Consider the following 19484-nt stretch of genomic DNA (forward strand, 5'->3'; position numbering starts at 1 on the left):
GACATTTGCAGTAGTGGTGAAAGTGGTAGACGAGATGTGTGGTGAGAGAGAGAGATAAATGAGAGACAGATAGAGAAGATAAACAGAGAAAAAGACAGAGACAGAGACAGGGTGATAAGCGAGAGAGACAAAGTGGTCGCTAAAAGTGCATTTTCTTGTATTGGATAGATAAGTCCAGAGGGAGCTTGGTAAAAACCTTAAAGAATGGAGGAAGAAAGTGAGCAAGGCAAATAAACGAACATATATTTGCAATTGATCAAACAAACATAAATATGAAGTACCAACACAAAATACTATTCGAATTACCAAATCTGGAAATTAACATATGCCCAGAACGAAATATGGTGGCTAAGAGAGAGAGAGAAATATATTAGAGCATGATGGCAGGAAGCAAGAGAGGATGAAGAGAGACAACAAAAGCAATGGAAAACGGGCTTACTGGTAGGATTGTCTGGTGGTAATGATGGGTCGTGCGAATGTGGGGATTGTGGCGATTGAGGGGGTTCCGCTGTATTCAGAGAGACGGTGCCAACGGTGGCATGGTGCCGTAGTGATTACAGGGCGATGAAGGTGTGTGAGGTAGAGATTGGTAAGAGAGGGAGTTGATTTGTGAGAAATTATGGGCAAATAATATGATCTAAAGAAAGAAACATAAATCAACTTACCTGGTCAGAATAAAATACTTTGAGTTCGTGAATCGGCAGTGTCGACTTTGGATTTCGGGCAGTACAACGGTGGAATGGGAGCAACAAAATCGTCCGTGAGGAAGGAAGAATGAGAAGAAATAGTCGTGTGTGAGAGAGGAAGAGAAAGAGACATGAGAAACGTAGGAGGGCTTAGGGGCAAAACTTGGAGGGTCTTAAATTTTGAAAGGGAATTTCAAATTAAAGTAAAATTTTGGTAATTACACACATTATAGGATTAATTAGACAACAAATTAATTAAGAAAATTAAATTATCATTAGCTAATTTAAATGATAGTGACAATCACTTGTTTTCCAACGAATCCATTGATGACATCTCTCTTTAACTCATAAGTTTTCCATTTACTCACTAGTTCATCTTTACCTTTAATTTTGTAATTTTTATTTCTTTAGTAGAAATTTCACTTTTTCAATAATTTCACCTAAATAATAAGGTTAAATTTCACTATTTAAAGATAATGAAATTTCATTACTTGAAATGATGGTATGTTTTACGATAACGATGACAAGGATTATAAAGGTAGTGGTAATAACAATGGTGGCTTAATGGCTACAACTAAATTTGAAGAATCAGGAAAGGAAGACCTACCACATGCCTTGGAGTATTGTGTTCTTATACACTATTTGGGCAATCTAGAAATATAGAAACAATGTGGCCTTCAGACAAGAGGATGAAAATGTCTACGAAATTATTAGATCCATTCAACACCGAGCCACAGAGACATATGAGGCATTCCAAACTGATCACTTTACAGACCAACCTCTAAATCACAGAACTAATTGGGTTTTGCCTTTTGTAGGGGAAATTAAACTCAACGTTGACGGTTGTTCAAAAGGCAATCCGGGGCCAGCTGGATATGGAGGCCTTTTCAGGGATGAAAGAGGAGCTTAGCTTCATGGATATCATGGAAAATTTGAGGAAGCAACTAGCATGGCGGCTGAGCTCTGGGCAGTTTACCGAGGCCTCACAATAATGCTTGAGAAGGGAATGAAGGACACATGCATTGAAACAGACTCAAAACAAGTTGTTAAACTCATCAAGGATTCACCATCTCAGCACTTTCAGTATAGGGCTCTGCTTGAAGATGCTAAGTTTCTAATACAAAGATGCAACTGCACAATAGCTCATATACGTAGAGTGGGAAACAAGAGTGCGGATGGTTTGGCAAATATGGGTGTAAATCACCAAGTCCCTTTTGTGTTTCTTAATGATCCCCCCCACTGAGATTGCAAATCTGCTTGTTGCAGACGTCATTGGGGCTTCTTCTTCTCCTTCTACTATGTAAGGCAGCTTTGCCTATTTCTCTGTTTTGTCTGTTATCTCTTTTTCTTATGAATCAAAATACATAAATAAATAAAAATAACAATGGTGGCTTCATAATGGTGGTGGTGGTGGTGGTGGTGCTAATAGTGACAGTGATGCTGATGATGGTTGCAGCAACATTAGTGATGATTGTAGCAATTGTGAGGTTATAATGACGTACGTTGATGCTTGTGTATAAATATTTACAAATTCAATTAGCATTAAATAATTATGTAATTTTATGTGAGAAATTTGTCATAATTTAAATGACTTTTATCTTACAAACTCAATTATAATTGGATTCAAATGAATTGGACAAAGGGTACCGCCTCTTACGCCAACACCGCAAAATTATGATAATAAATTTTAAATAATATATACTTTGCAAAAAAATATAAAAATTATCATTTAGAATTTTCTTGACACTATGAATTATCTTCAAAGTAGTTACACACTATAACAAATTGCACATTTGAAAATTAATTTTTTAATTGTTAAAAATCATTTTTAGTTGACGAATGTAATTCCCACTTAAATTATCACCCAATTGGTCATTGACTAATTGTCGGGAAAAATATTGGTGACTAAAATTATTTTAGTAGCCAAAGAATACCATTCGTCGACTAATAATTTAGTCGCCATCATTTTTTTTATAAATTTAATTTGAACTTTAATCGACTAAATTGTTAGTCGTAGATAAATTTTATCACTACTATGTTTTATTTAGTGATTAAAATATATAGTCGCCAATTCTTTTTTCCATTATCAGCGACAAATTAATTTTGTAGCCAAACATCTAATTGACTCCTTTAGCTAGCAACCAAGCTTTTGTGTAGGCAACAAAATTGTAACTTTTTTGGTGACTAAATTTTTAGTCGTAAAAAATATCGACAATTTTTTTACGACTAAATTTTTAGTAGGCAAAAACTTCAAATTTTTTGGACTACTAAATATTTAGTCACAAAAAGAAATTTATTTTTCGTCTTTTTCTTTTTTTTACTACAAATTATTTAGACACTAAAAATATTTTCTTTCTTTTGCCTACCAAATATTTAATCGTGAAAAAGCCTTTATTTCTTTTTGGCTACGAATTGGTTAGTCACCAACTTCACTTCTTTTTAGCTACTAAATGTTTATTCATCAAAAACTTTCTTTACTTTTTTTATTTTTATTTTTATCTTTATACACATATATATATTTATTTCGCCACAACCTGTATTTATTTTGTGCAACCTGTACCTTGTATATAAAGAAAATAATAACAATCCAAGAAAATTTAACTTTTAGCATCAAATTCGAAATATAATAGAAATTCCATACGAATCAAGCATAATCCAACCTAAAATAATAATTTTATACAAAACAGAGGATCATACAAAAATCATGTCTACCGTACACAAAAAAAAAAAAATCCACAATACCATGTCAAATGATAATCTATACCATGCCAAAAGTAATATATTCTATGCCAAAAGCAATTTGTACCATGCCAATAGTTATCTGTATGAACAATAGTAATCCAAAAAAAAAAACAAAGGACAACATAATAACGGATTATAAAAAAAACAATGTCCTCTGTACAAAAATAAAGAATATCCACTTTCACGCCAAAAACCATCTGTAAAAATAAAATTAACCATTAGTATTGATTGGATAACATCGTCATTTCAAATTATAAAAGAAAATTATATAAAACTCGAATGTATATTATCTTTTCAAAATTATATAATTATAGCCGTAATCATATCTTGCATGTCCAAAAAAGTTTCTACTAAGTTTTCCCCTCCCGAAATGCAATTTTTCAGTTAAGTTTAAGGCAATTTTGGCCACGGTTTAGTATTTGTTACAACTGATGGATCCTTTTGCGACGGATAATTTGTTTCTGTTGCTAATGATAACGCCTTTTTGCTCATTTATCAGCAACAGTCATTTTCTGTCCCAACAAATACTATTAGCGATGAATTATTTTATCCATCTCAAATGTGTAGCTTTTGCGACGAAAATCAAGGTGTCGCAAAAAGTTATACTTGGTTTTTACGACGATTTTTAAACCGTCACAAAAAATTCCGTGTCTAAAGCTCCTTTTTCTAGTAGTGGTAGTATTAAGATATTTTCTTCACTTAAAATATTATTCATGTGACATATTATTATAAAAATAATAATTAAAAAAAAGGCTTACATGGCAATAAACAACCAGTGGAATGACTCACCTAAAGATAATGTACACCATTAATTTTTGTTGGTGTAGTAACTAACTCAAAGATGGAATTTCCATTGGATTTCTTGAAATCTGGAAACCTAGAGGAGCTATTTGTGAAATGTATGAACCTCCAAGAACCTGCATCTCACATGGCCAAACAAGTATATAATAAGATCCAGAATAAGTACCAAGTAAATAGGGTTTATAAAGTACCAAGCAAAGAGCATGTATTATAAGGGCAGTACCATACTGGTATCATACTACCCAGACAGTTCCCCACAAGCATACTACAACTCCGACAACGGTTTCCTACCAATCCTGCAGTATCTCATGCACATCATAGACAGATGGCAGTTCTCTCCCCAGCCACCAACGCCATTGATTTATTACCAGCACTTGGCAAGTACTCCTATCACCCTCAGCATGACAAGCTCAATTTACCTTCGAGAATAGTTTTGTTCAATCATTCTATGTGTCAAGTCTGCATGAAACTGAGGCATGGAAACTTGCCTTCTATGGCTAGGGAAATTGGAGGCCAAATAGTACCAAGCAAGCATCATAGAGGACAAAAGACCTCTCACCTTGGTGGTGGGCAGAAATGGACCGACAAAGGGGCTGGTAGGGGCAGTGTCAACCCAAACCAAAAAACTCATTAAATATTATAATATGGCCCATGTCCATGTTCATGCTCATGCTTCTTAGCTAACAGTGATGGTAACTCAAAAAAAAGGCATGCAGCACTGAGCATCGTTGCCCTAGCTCCTTATGGTACCCTCCATACATTGTTTACCCATTTTTAAAGCTCTACCTTCTTCAGCAACGGCAAACCCATTCTGCCAAACCTACCCACTTGACCATTCCATATGAAAGACATTGTACACCTACAAGATCCCTCATCCACCCTCACTCATATTCTGTCCTTTGCTGCCCTTTCTTCACCCTCCCAAAAAGATTTTTGGCAGCCCATCCTTCAGCTTCTAACCTCCCCACTGAACTCCTTGAGCATTTCCCCCACCACAAGCCAACCACCTCCACCTACATCTCTGGATTCTTAAGCAAACTCTACCTCCCTTTCTCAATAAATGGCCACTTCCAAATATTTTCCTAACATTACTGACAAGGTTTCGACAAATGATGCATCTGTTGTCCATTACAGGCCACCAGAATGTCTGGAACACTGACCCATCTACAGCTCCCTGTGAGACATCACACATCATCTAGTACAACCATCACAACTCAACCTGTGTTATCTTTATAAAGCAGCTTGCTTGACTATTGTTGTCTTCGAGAACATAGATGGTATTCCCCTGGTCTTTGAAGATACTCTGTTTTACCGCGGAAATACAGCATATTACTATATTTTTACATCATCTGTTAATAAGCACTCACCATTAGTGATGCTTCTAAGAGCTCATTTTTTTCTTTCATTTTTGAGGTTTATTTATTTAATTTCCCATCCACCACACATGGCATTTTCCAGCAAATCTTACACCTTCTTCCTCCTTTAACAGCAATGGTAATATTTAAACAAGCTAAAATGGAAAACATTCAGTAGTGGAAGTCATATTACCTGTTTAAGCTGAAATACTGTAATGCTGAAGTGTAAATTTCCCACATACAGTTTTCTATCAACTGCACCATAGGATCCCACGACTGAACCACCACCAGAAGCATTAGTTTGAACAAGGTTCTTTTCAGCTTCTGATGGTTTAACCATTACAGGTTGTCCGAAAAGTAGGTGGCCAGAGAGAGCTATAGGCATTGGCATGGACATTGCATCATAAAATTCAATATACCTGCAATATCACCCAAGGACTCACAATAAGTTTGCCAGAACATATGAGACAAAAATACAATTATAACTTACAAAGCATGTATCTACAGAAGGAAGGAAATCAAAAACTCTTTAAAGTGCATATATGCCGAGCTGAATTTCTTCTCTCGTATCTAAACCTCACAAAACACAACATGTCAGCTAATCATCATAGCAGTAAACATTGTCGTACAAATGTTTACTGCTATCATGCTTTGCGGACAATAGATTAATAAGTCCGCAAAGCATGATAGCAGTAAACATTGTCGTACAAATTTCCTTCATAATGGTTTAGAAGAATTTAACGACATGACCTCCAGAGTTGGGATATAGAAGCATGCAAAAGACCAAGTACTACCTTCTAACCACATAGGCAAATTAAAGAGTTCAACCAACTTCTTTATCAATCAACCAAAAAGGTAAAATCACCTTAAATCAAGTAAACTAGATAAATTCCTACGGAGATTTTTCTCCAACCAGGAAAGGATTATATCAATCAACATAATCTACCTAGGTAAACATGATATGGGCTTCTAACATAAAGAAACAACAAACTTAATAGTGAATTGTGGAGAAAACACCTCAGGGCAAACCAATGCAGATGATCCCACAATGGCAGATCACAAAACCAATTGTATGATGATGACAAAAAACAAAGGAACTAGAAATGGGCTTACTTATTATGAATTAGAAGGAAGAAAAAATGTGAAATTCATTTGATATCTAATCTAGTTATAAGTTTATCTTACAGGAAAAATGTCTGTATCGTATGCCGCCCAAAAGAAAATGACAGTCATCATGGCCAAGTAACTGCCAAGAATGATTCCAGTAGCAAAAATCTCTAACAGCTTCCAGCTGTCTGGCTGAGGAGACGATTTCACCCTATCTTTTGATATTGTCATAATGGTACCTGGCATGCCATAAAGGGAGTTAAGTATTGAGAACCACACACAAAAGCAGTATTTCAAGATAATGAAGAAAATGAGAAGAAATATGCATGCATGTGGTAACTGGAAAAGGGAATGTGTATTTAGTGTAACAAAATACAAACCATCATTAAGAATGGCAATGATCAGCACCATAAGGGTGGGAAATCGAACTTCCATATGAGGGTGAGTAACATAAAACCAAGCTGTCAAAGCAGAGATAAAAGGGAAGTAAGTAAAAGGAAAACTACAAGCCATGAACAAGAGGATCCATCAAATACTTCATAATAATAATATTAAAAGTGAAAATTAAAATTTAAAAGAGGTTTTTCAATGGTCATCCCAAATTAAAATACTTACCACAATACGGATTGTAATAGAAACAGCATATATCTGTACCAATAACACCCAAGATATAAATAAAATTAGTAACTTGAATAGTCCGAGCAACAGTTGGCTAACAAAGATATGTTTGATACCTATGGCTCAATGCACACTAAAAGACAAATTTTAGAGTGCGTTTATAAAGAAGTGGAGTAGGAATAACATTTCCCTTCTTTTCCTTTTTTTTCAAAAGAAAATAAAGTTAACAAATAAGACACACATCTCCTAGATAATAAAAGCTCTACCATTTCACCATTTGAAAATGTACAGGACTCTCAAATGGCTGCCTCCTTGTCTAGGCCTAGAGCCAGCTCTACTTACCGTGTAATTTTTCATCCTCTGGAAGATAGCTCGACTAGTTAGTACAGCGCTGATGATAACACTAAGTCCAGGTTCAGTCAGGACTATGTCAGAAGCACTGCGAGCAGCATCAGTTGCATCAGCAACAGCTATGCCAATGTCAGCCTTTTTAAGGGCAGGAGCATCATTAACTCCATCACCGGTCATTCCGCATATATGTTTTCTAGCTTGCAGACGTTTTACAATCTCATATTTGTGCTCTGTACCAACAAATAAAACATGGCCAATCAAACAAGAATCACAGAAGAAGATCTCGGTGAACATTCAGTGCTGGTAATTCAGTATTCTGTTGTGTATGCAACAATTGAAACGTATTACATAAAAAAAAAAAACTACCAACAGATTGGTCTTTAGGCCAAGTGGTCTAGCTTCCTACTTAAAGGAGTTAAGGTATCAAACCTTTCTCACTTGGAAGCTATGCCTAGGGTCTAGGTTTAGATATAGTTAACCAAAAAGTAGAAAAAATATCTTCGACTTACAGGAGGAATGAAAGATAAAAAAAATTAAATAAACATTACCAGGGAAAACACCAGCAAAACCATCAGCTTTTTCAATCAGCTCGTCAACTGGCAAAGCTGCAATTGACTCATCCTTGTGCTGTCCTAACAAGGCAGATGAAGGATACATATTGGTTCCCATTCCCAATCGCCGTCCTGTTTCCTTTGCTATTGCCAGTTGATCACCTAGTGGAGATTGAAAAGGGCAATGCCAATGGGAAAAAACAAAATAAATGAAAAAGGCCAATTTCCCATAATTGGAGATAGTGAGAAAGAGATGAAATTTTTAAGAAACAGAATTCTGGAAAAAAAAAAAGAAAAAGATGCAACAAGACTTTTTTAATGGCATAATGCCATGAACTAAAATAATAAGCGCCCACACTAACAATAACTTGAACTCTGCAGCCACAAATATCTGGTAGGAGTAATATCTATCTTTTCATCTCATAATTTTTTTTTTTTTTGTAATGATTAAACAGATCTGATTAAAAGCACTGACCGGGAGTATTCAACAGCAAAACAGAAAGAAATATTTATCAAAAAGAATGAAAAAGAAAAAGAATATACACACCAGTGATCATTTTAACATTTACCCCCACATTCAAAGCCCTTGTAATTGTCTCTGCACTGTCATGTCGAGGTGGGCCAAAGAGAGGCATGAGGCCTATGAATTGCCATGCACTTCCTGAACTCTCCTTCCATCCATCAGGAACTTCCTGTTGAAAATGTTAAAAATAGCCCATTACCTACTGAGTAATAGCTAATTCAAAAAGACATCTGTGTTGAGTAGAGTAGTAGAGAGAATGGCCAGCAAATAATGACAATAGTATAGTACCTGGTAAGCTACTGCAAGAGATCGTAACCCTCGCTCTGCAAACTTATCAATCACAGCATGAACTCTTTAAATCTAGTACCTGGTCATTAAATCTATTATTCATATGATAAGAGGGAGACTTTTGTCTATTAACAATTTGCCTAGATCCACAGGTGATGGCTGGTTTCTTGCTCATTAGAACCAACCTGTGACTGTTTTAAAGCCCATATGATCAGTTATGGAGACTGTCGAGTGATGTGAGTTTTCTAAATGAGAGTTGAGTGAAGGTCAGCAAAAATGTGTGTTATTCTAATTGTTTGCTAACTTGTGCAGCAGCTTGAGGAGCTCTATAGCAGATTTTGAGGGTTGAGTGTTGTAAGAAACATACTTAAAATGAAATATCTCCAAAGATTTGAGTGTATATACTGTGGATTGAGTGCAGTCAGCCAATATATGAGTGGTTCACTAATCTCTATTTATCAAGTACATCTTTATTTGCAGGTTAAGGAAGCTATCACAGAGAGTACTGAGATTCTAAAGTGTGGGTTGAGTGTTGTGAGACCATATATTGTGTGTTGTAGCCTAATGCTATTATGTAATCTATACTACCTCATTTTTGCTAATACTTATTTCATTCTTCATTACTGGCAGGTTATGTTGATTGATTCCATATTACATATGCATCCAGGAGATGGGTACTTCTTCCATGTAATCCTGCAGCTGTGTTTTGCTAGTTATATGGAGACCTTTTGGATAACTGAAGTCCTGGTCTGGTGGATTGGAGGTGGCTGCAATCTGTGCCTATCCAAAGGAACTAAAGCTTGGTGGTGGCAGCAGCTTGCGCCTAGTCATGCTTTTAGTTTTAGTTTATTCTACAGTTGTAATTATGTTTTATATAAACCTTTGTTGACTGGTATAGACTATCATATTTTGAGGTTTGTGGCCTACTCCTACCGGTTGTGTAGGAGAATTATTATCTTTTGGGAATTAGCTAGCAGCTTGTGTGTGCTGAATGTATTTACATTATGGTTAAACTGCTGCCATCTTGGTATAGTCTTACTAGATGAAGCTACGGTGACTACTGTGGAGCTCTCCATGCCTAATCACTATAGCTCTTGTTTTCAGGGGGGGCGATTTCTTTATATCCCATATGATGCTTCCCATTTTTGGTCTAAAGATGTACAGGACCCCTATTCTATTAGGATATGGTTGCTGTTGAACATCTTAGATATATATGAACTATGTATGGCTGTAGGCACGTTTGTTTTTTTTTGAGGGCTTTAAGTGAGGAGTAGTTCCTTGATGTGTGGCTTTGTATAGTTATGGTAGGGCCTGGGGCATACCCCTTGTAAATTTGTATATTTTCTAATTTTATTTATGTCTTATTCACCCCAAAAAAAAAATATTGAAATGACGGCATAATCTAAGACACTGATACTACGTTATTTATTTTGAAAACTATTATTACTGCAGGAAAATAACCAAAAAAAGATGAGTACAACTACCGCAGGTAAATATAGCGACGAAATGCCCCTTGGTGGGAATGAGAAGTCATTGCTCAAAGAATGGTAAGATTTATCTGCATTTTCTCCATTTGCAAGATATGGTGTAGGGGTAGAAGAGCCACTTGAACTGGTAACACCGCCATTTCCATCAGCCTTAAAAGGGTCAATGTTCATGTCAGAAATTTTCTTCACTTTCTTCTCTTGCACCTGTTGAGCTCAAGAAATAAGCATATGAGCCATTAAGTAAGAGGCATAACCATCAAAGACACACAAAACTGTCTCATTCAGATATCTACTACATATTTGAGATATTAATCAGAGTGAAATATGTCAAATAAGTGTAACAACCATTTGCTGAGTGTTGTACACATTCTCTAATATAGACTGTTATATAAAACTAGGGGGTGGTGGAGCTGGCTTTAAAGTTTTTGCCCAAAACATAAATAAAGGCATCATCTTCTATTCAACAGATCAACTTTGGTCAACAGAAAATTGGCATTCCTCATCTTTTACTTTTCTGAAATTTTGTAAAAAGCTTAAAAAAATATTCACAACTCAATTAAAGCTATATGATAAATTTAAGAAGGAAATCTACGATGAAAATTGATTTTCATCAATTGTATGAATCTAAAGCAATAAAAGGGAAAAAATAGACATAAAAAAAGAAGTATTTTGAGTCATATTTATCAAAAAAACTCAAAACTTCGTAGTAAATGAAAAAATAATTGACAGCAATGGAGCCATCACAATTGATCTGATTATCTGCTACTATTTATTGCAGTGAGTGGTTTAAATTCAGCCTCAAAATGAGGCTTGGGGCTGATACCTTGGGTTGCCTCAGACAAGGCTTTTTAGATTCTGGAGCATAGTTAATCTACAATTGTATACTCCCTCGTGATTACTTTCAGATATGATTGTCAATTTTTCAAGATTCACAGTGATTATACTTTCTTACATGTAAATCAACAAGTATCACTGGTTCACTACTAGCATGAATCCCTTCTTATCTGAAGCTTCTGATACAATAAAAACAAAACACAAATACGATACATGCATACTTGTCTTAGGAAATTTCAACAAAAAGTAGTAATGAACCTAACTGTTTGAAGGTACATGACAAGAGAGTAATAAAGGAATGCAACCATGATAAGTTCATTAAAAAACAAAAGAAATGAATGGAAATAAATAAAACTTTGGTCAGCTTCCATAAAAATAAAAATAAAAAGTCATGCCGGGTTGGGACAGGCAGGACAAGTATATCCAGCTGGAGTAGTGTGTGGAGGAAAAACCTTAATATGTGAATCCAAGCAACTTGTATGTATAATATCTAATATGAACCCAAAAAAATGTAAGTAAGTTGGTATAATTCATCCAGCTCTCATTCAAGATAAAAATTGCATGCATGAGGTTTAACAATGTGCAGGATCACATACGCAAGCAACCAAATCAAATAGTTTAAGGATTGGTCCCCTCTTCAATCGCAGGATGACATAGGCAGCATTTAAGAGGCCAATCATACTCTCCATCTATTACCCATTCTGAGTAAGTTTGGACCTATACAGTGACAACAAATACAACATAAGCCCTAGCGTAGCTGTAAATCCTACCATGCAAACAAGAACTCTTGATTAAGCAAACAGCTCCAAGAAAATAAATCATACAACTGAAAGAGAAACTTGTAGTGCATAGGACAGAATAAGTAAAGTAGGTATGGAGCTACCAATTTTCTTTATATGTTTAGTAGCTTTACAATGTTGCTAATTTACTAGTTTCTTAATTTTCTTCGTAACTTTTTTTTTGTAGGTATGAAGCTACTGATTTTCTCCCTATTGAATTTTCTTTGACTAATTTGCTTCATTTTCTTTTTGATTTAGGGCACAAGGTCTACATGTACATACTTTTATGGAGGCTGGACTATAAGGACAAGGAAGCAACTGAAATATTTCATGATGGGGTTAAATTATGTGGACAGGATTTTGATGTCACTGAAATTGCTACTCATCCCAGGCACAAAAAGCAGATGAAACCCCATCAAGTTGAGGGCTTCAATTTTCTACTGAGTAACTTGGTTACAGAGAATCCAGGTGGCTACATCATGGCCCACGCTCCAAGCTCTGGTAAAGCTTTCATGACAATTAGTTTTATGCAGAGTTTTCTGGCCAAGTATCCCCATGCTAGACCACTAGTGGTGTTGCCAAGAGGCATTCTGGCTACATGGAAGAAAGAGTTTTTGAGATAGCAAGTTGAGGACATTGCGCTATATGACTTCTACTTTGTAAAAGCGGATAATCGAGCACAGCGGCTTGAGGTGAGGTTTGGTGGTGATTGTTCTATGTGTGTAAGAGAGAACAGAGAAGAAAGTGTTTGTGTGAAACAGAGAAGAGGGGCACGCGGTAATAAAATTTCTCACCCTTTAGCGACTAAATTATTATTTGCCAACAAATATTAATTAATAATGACTAATCTTTTGTAGTCAAAAGCATAATTTCGCTACTAATTTTTTTTTGCCGTCGGCAAAAATTGAACATAAAATGACTAACTTTTTTTAGTCACCAAAAGTTTACACCTTCAGTGAAATACTTTCTTTGGACAAATTCTCCACTCGAGTTTTGATGTATTTATCTTCCATATGCCCAAAGACTTTACATTTTGAGCACTTGGATGGAGTCCACAGGTATTCAACCCCAATCTCAACACTCTAATCTTCACATTTGATTAGAAAATCAGTAGGAAGAGAATCCAATCCTATTTCCACACATATTTTAGCAAATGAAATTCTAGCACTAGAAATCCTACTAAGCCCATCATCATCCCAATATTCTAAACGAATGTTAAACAACTTAATCCAAATCAAAATTCTATCAAGCCTCTCCTTAGATAATTTCATCATATTGTGCCACTTTTTTAGTACAAGAAAGTGCCCCCCAAAAAACCAGGGTCCATCCTTAACAACATTAGTACTACTTTCCACACAATCAAATAAGAAAAATATAAAACTGGTGGTAGTAGACAGTACCTCCCTCAATCCCTTGTTCTTCCAAAGATTAAAAGCATAGTTCCTCACATGGTTAAAAATAACTAACTACATCCATGTAACTGAGGCATAGAGATAAATTGCAAATGGTTAGAAATAGATTATACCACATGTAACTAATCCATCAGGCTTCAATCAGAATTCCTTGTGAAGAAAGACAAGAAGAATAAACTTCTAGTATCTTTGATTAGGGAAAAAACAAACAAAAATCTTAAAAGTTATAGTACATTCATCAGTTGACATACATACTTAATGTGGGAATTGAAAATATCCTACACCATCTAGGTTGTACAATACATTCATCAATTGCACCACATGCACATATGAATGGATTTGTTAAATAATAATCTAGTTAACAAACACTTGGACTAAGTTGCCAAGTGCCAACGCAAAAAAGAAAAACACTAAAAACAATCTAATAATGAGTGAAAAATGATACCGCAGCTACGCAGGTTGCATTACCTTAATAAACAGACTAAAAGTTTGAGTCTCTCTTCCTTACCTAACAAAAACATGACAAAGGAAAAGAAAATATGATCAAAACATTTTATAAAAAAAAAAGAAAAAGAAAAAAGAAAAAAATGAAGCAAGAAGAGAATAGAGACAGAGGACAGTATATCATGCAACACTAAACTCAGGATGCTATCCAGCTCAATTCCCCAAGGTTTAGTTTGGAAAGCAAAGAGCATGCAGGTCGGGCCTCCACCAAGGAAACATAGTCATTATAGCACTTGTTTATCTATCCTAATAGATGTACTTATCAAAAAATTAAAAAAAAAAATTGAATTTCATTAAGGCAGTGTCATCTTACGAAGTGAACAACCTCAACGTCATCATAGGGCACAATCAATGTTAGAATCTATCAAGTTGTCCTAGATACAGTTTAATTTATGAATTCAATTTTATCTTTTATTTTGGAATGGCTTCCCAAAAATAAAAGTAGAGGTGGAGATTATAAAATGCTAGTGGATGAAGTCAAAACAACCCAACAAAGTGTGAAAACCCACATGCACTTGCTTAGGGCTTTATTTTTCCAGTCAAAAAGTCTTATTCAAACTCGAAAACTAAAGCCATAGTTGTGTAAGTATCAATGCACCTTCCCTATTAACATCCACCCAATCCTAGCTTCATCAAATTAACCTCATAAACCCTAGCTTCATCAATTAACAGCTTTCAAAACTCAAAATTATACAAAATTAAAAAACCAAAATCAAATCCCTAGAAACTTTTGTGTTCTATACCAAACACTTGAAAAAACATACACACAAAATCAACTTACAAAACCTAAAGAAACAGAACAAGAACACTCCAGATTTATAGATTAATATAAAATAAGCATCAATCGACCAAAATATAAATTAAAATTAAACTCTTAACAGCAATCAAAATGATAAAAATCGAACAAATTTGAATGAATCAACGAGAACTCATCTCACGCACAGATAATCAGTGTGATCTTGAAAGCATCTTCGATGACATCGAAAATGTACAATAACAGAGATTGGGAACAAAGCTCTGTTCGTTATGAGAGAGAGAGAGAGAGAGATTTGCAATTCGCACCTCCAGAAGATCGTCGGCTGTCGATTGAGAACAACTTGAAGGAACTTGATTCAGAACAACTTGAATTGCCTATTTACCATTGCTCCACGAGCATTGAATAATTTCTCCTATTTACCAACTGAATGAAAATCAAAATCAAGTTACACAGACACAGACACTCATTCGTACAAATTTCGAATGAGTGTGAAACAGGAGAGATTGGAATACAAATTCAGAGAGAGAAAACAGAGTAAAAATTGAAAAAGAACAGAGTTTTAGAAGAGGGAGGGTTTCAGAAATAATAAGAGGGAGGCATACCTTGTTGAATGCTCTTCCAAAAAAAAATTCCTTATTTTCTTAGAAACCAAACAGAGGCTCACTGGGTTAGATTAGGGTTTTAAACAGAACAACCACTTCGGCTTGCAATCAATCGAACCAGAGAAAGAGAGAGGAATAAGCGCAATAGAGAGAGAAGAGAGCGAGAGGAGCGAGGGGAAGAGATGGAAGGAAGGGGCAACACAGAGAGAGAGAGAGAGAGGGGGCGACAGAGAGAGACGAAAGTGAAAGTAGAGAGAATACTATGCAAGAAAAGAGAATATAGATCTGTCAACCGGTTGCTCCGGTGTCAAATTTTTCAAAATTAAATAATTCAACCGTCAAGATCAACTTATGTAATCTAATGGTCAATAATGAAAATCTAATGGTCAATAATGAAGGTGCATATGGTGTGCAACCTTTCGAGGGTTGCACACTGCAACGTGACCCTAAATTGTATAAGTGCAAATTGTTGTGTGGTGGCAACATGACCTTAATAATTTAACAAAATACACAATATAATATTTGGTTAAGAAAATTAAAGTTTGAACTAATAGTCTATTTGAATATGACATCCTTATGGGGAACTATGGAATCCTAAGATTGAGGTGCTATGCAAAATGCAAAATGAAATATCAAAGAGAGATTCTGTTTAATTAGTTAAACTAAGTAATACGATTTTATTAATCCCTTTTTATAATAATAATAATCATATGGATGTTAATCCCATCAAATCTAATATATCTAAACAAATATAATTGTTATGTATTAATTTTGATTTGTCAGAAATTTAATCACATGAGTTTCAAATTTTGAAATGTGTGACCACTATAGTAGGATTTTAATTCATTTTGTGCCTTGGTAGGCAATTTGGGCTGTGATGATCATGACCACACATTTTTAGCTTTGTGTTTGGATTTAATGTGAAATTCATCCAGCTAAAATAAAGCTTTAATTTAATAATATTCAAATAATATGATATAAAAAGATTACATAAAAAGGTGGACGTGCCGGAGTGGTTATCGGGCATGACTAGAAATCATGTGGGCTCTGCCCGCGCAGGTTCGAATCCTGCCGTTCACGTTTTACCACTATCATATTTTTCTTTTTTTTTATAAATAAATTACGATGTGCATTTAATTTTTGAATTTCATTTCTTAATTTCTTAACCATATTATTTTATGATACTTTATATGTATAATGTAATGCAATGTGTTATATTGAAATTTTATTTTTTGTACAACATACTTATTTGTCCCAATATTTGTCTCTATTTCTCCAAATTATTTTAATCTATCTATCTAAATTATTTTATCTATTTATCCCAATATTTAAATTTATTTGTCGAAATTGAATGTCAATATTTTTATCTATTTATACAAATTATTTGTCCCAATATTTTTCTCTATTTCTCCAAATTATTTTAATTTATCTATTTATCCCAATATTTAAATTTATTTGTCGAAATTGTATGCCAATATTTTTATCTATTTATACAAATTATTTTAAGTCATATGTATAAATTATTTTAACCCATCTTTGGTGATATATGTCTCCAATGCGGAGGCTCTAAGCATTATCCAAACTCCAAGATCATCCTTTGAGTTCGTTTGGGAAGTAGGTTAGTTTTTTAGCTATGTTAACCTGGGGTTAAAAAGTCTTGTTTGGAAATGACTTTTTGACTTTTTTTGAGAGAAAGAATGTAATAATTATGAATTGAATGTGATATTTTATCTTATTAAGATAAAAAGTCTATTTTTTTATGACTAAAATAACCCCAAACCCAACGCAACCCTTCTTCCCAAATGCCTTTTCAGGTTCAAATCTATTGATCAATACTGCTGAACTCTTTCAGCTCCACACTTCCGATCTAGAAAAACGTAAAAGGGAGTCGTGGATTGAAGATGACTTAGGTCCAAATGTATTGACTAATACTGCTGAACTCCTTCAGCTCCACACCCCTGATCTTGGCAAACGTAAGAGAGAGTCAGGGATTGAGGATGGCTTCAACCCATCTTTTTCCTTAGCGCTGAGCTTTTTGATCTAGTAGCTTGGGTTGTGCTAACCTTTCCAGCTTTGGCCGTGTGTTTTCTTGCTATCTTTGCAATGTTTTGCTAATGTTGCGTGCAGTTTCTGTTGGAAATGGTTATAAAATTCTGGATAAAACCAGAATTTTTTCCTAAGTTCGGTCTATTTTTTAGGTGGGCCCCGAGTGTCGATTTACTCGGGTCAAAGTGGTAACGCGTTCTATCTCGCGTTGTGATTCACGTGGTATATTTGGTTGCTTAAAACCATTACCGAGTGAATGGGAAATTGAAGCCAAAGTGTGCTCCATGGAAATGGAGTTTTGGTGGAAATTCCTTAAGGTGATAAATTGGCTTGTCCCACATTGATTTGGTGGGAAGTTTTGAAAGGGTTTATAAGGCTTAGGGTGAGATACTTGGGGTGTGCCCCAAGGGGTACCCAAGTGTTTTAGAGGGAGAGATTATGGGCTAGACCCATTGGACCCAAAAATCACCACACACGCGCGCGCCGCCGCCGCCGTCCGTCCAGTCAGGCTGGGCTTGGGCGCGGGTGCGTGGTTGGGCTTCTAATCTTTTTGGGCCAAAAACATTTGAATTTAATTTTATTTTTTATTAAAATAAAATCCAGAATTCAAATTAAACTGGTTTGGATTTATTGTTCATCCAAATAGGGCCCTTCCCGTTTTCAAACAGAATTAAACTGTTTTGGATTTATTGCTCATCCAAACAGAACCCTTCCCGTTTTCAAACAGAATTAAACTGTTTTGGATTTATTGCTCATCCAAACAGAGCCCTTCCCGTTTCTATCTGTTTGAATAAACAGATTCAAATTTGTTTAAATTTGAATCTAACAGGTTTCATACCTGTTCAATTCAAAACCAAGAGTCACCTTTGCATCTATAAATAGACTAGCCTCCCATTTGGATTTCATTCCAATTTTCGTACTCCATCCTCTGCAAATTATATTCTTCATCTTCCTGCATTTTATTTCCGAAAGAAAGAGTATAAACACTTAGTGTGTTTGTAAGGCAAACAATTTGTAGTGCTGCTATTGTTTGTGGTAAGATCATTTCATCCTAGGAGATAGACGTCCAAATTCTGAAAGCACCGTGGAGAGGACGAATCTGTCTTAAGGACACAGTGTAAAACACTGGACTTGATCAGAAAAGTTATTCAAATAAATTAACCAAGTAAGTTGTTTAATTTTATTCTGTTTTTATTATGTTTATTTAATCAGATTTTATTTTTATTTTTGTAACAAAATAAAATCTGTGGTTTTATTTATTTATTTTTATTTCGAGTTTGATTTTTGTAATCAAATAAATTCTCTCATTTTCTCTATTTCTTTTATTCTTGTTGTTGTTTTGTACACAACAGAATTTAATCTTTTTAAATACAGTAAGTTTGCCCTACAATCTTAAGACAGACTCCTTTTTGGGTATCTTCATTGTATTTAATTTTCTGTGTTTTCAAATTAATATTCTGGTTGGAAAAACAAATAGTGATTTATGCTATTTGACAGATAGTAGTAATATACTGTCTCTTTTCTTTGACAACAGCTAGTAGTACGATACTGGTGTCATTAACAATTCAGAATATTATTTGGTATTACAGAAAATTCTTGTGATATTTTATTTTTCTAGTTTTAGTAACAAGGAAAATAAAATTATTTTGTTGTTATAATTTATTTTCTGGTTTTAGTAACTAGAAAATTAATTTGTGTTTTAATTTTTTCTGATTTTTGTAATCAGAGATTATGGCTACTACAACTGAAACTGCATCTGGCAGTGGTACTCCTATTGTTACACCTACATCGGTCCCTATCCAGAACCATGTTCATGTACCAATCAATCATAGAGAAAAATCGGAAAAATTTAACCGTACCGAGTTTAAGAGATGGCAGCAGAAGATGCTGTTTTATCTTACAACTCTTAATTTGGCCCGGTTTCTCCATGAAGAGGCTCCAGCACTTAAAGAGGGTGAAAGTGATCGGTAAGTTGTTGCCACTGTAGATGCTTGGAAACATTCAGATTTCCTGTGCAGAAACTACATCCTAATTGGCCTTG

At 34.9% G+C, this 19484-nt stretch overlaps 1 protein-coding gene, 1 long non-coding RNA gene and 1 other non-coding gene across 3 annotated transcripts; 1 reads left to right on the forward strand and 2 right to left on the reverse strand.

The window, feature by feature from the left end:
* Window positions 1-3437: 3437 nt before the first annotated feature.
* On the reverse strand, window positions 3438-12032 carry LOC114304476 (plasma membrane ATPase 2). Its single transcript, XM_082923878.1, is given in 13 exon segments — window positions 3438-3625; window positions 4218-4345; window positions 5778-6003; window positions 6770-6930; window positions 7072-7104; window positions 7107-7152; window positions 7307-7339; window positions 7652-7890; window positions 8209-8373; window positions 8759-8903; window positions 9023-9086; window positions 10526-10713; window positions 11940-12032. Coding segments are annotated over 11 exon segments (1176 nt in total). The 3' UTR covers window positions 3438-3625; window positions 4218-4345; window positions 5778-5994.
* Window positions 12033-12067: 35 nt separating this feature from the next.
* Window positions 12068-15679, reverse strand: LOC114307160 (uncharacterized). The gene is made up of 3 exons (XR_014327942.1): window positions 15398-15679; window positions 15101-15218; window positions 12068-14042 (listed from the first exon to the last, which is right to left on the reverse strand). It is a non-coding gene; the product is annotated as an uncharacterized LOC114307160 (long non-coding RNA).
* A 716-nt stretch (window positions 15680-16395) lies between these two features.
* On the forward strand, window positions 16396-16477 carry TRNAS-AGA (transfer RNA serine (anticodon AGA)). The gene has a single exon. It is a non-coding gene; the product is annotated as a tRNA-Ser (tRNA).
* The last annotated feature ends 3007 nt before the right edge of the window (window positions 16478-19484 follow it).

The sequence above is a fragment of the Camellia sinensis genome, chromosome 4, assembly GCF_055761805.1.
Source record: "Camellia sinensis isolate YWXY chromosome 4, ASM5576180v1, whole genome shotgun sequence".
NCBI classification, from domain to species: domain Eukaryota; kingdom Viridiplantae; phylum Streptophyta; class Magnoliopsida; order Ericales; family Theaceae; genus Camellia; species Camellia sinensis.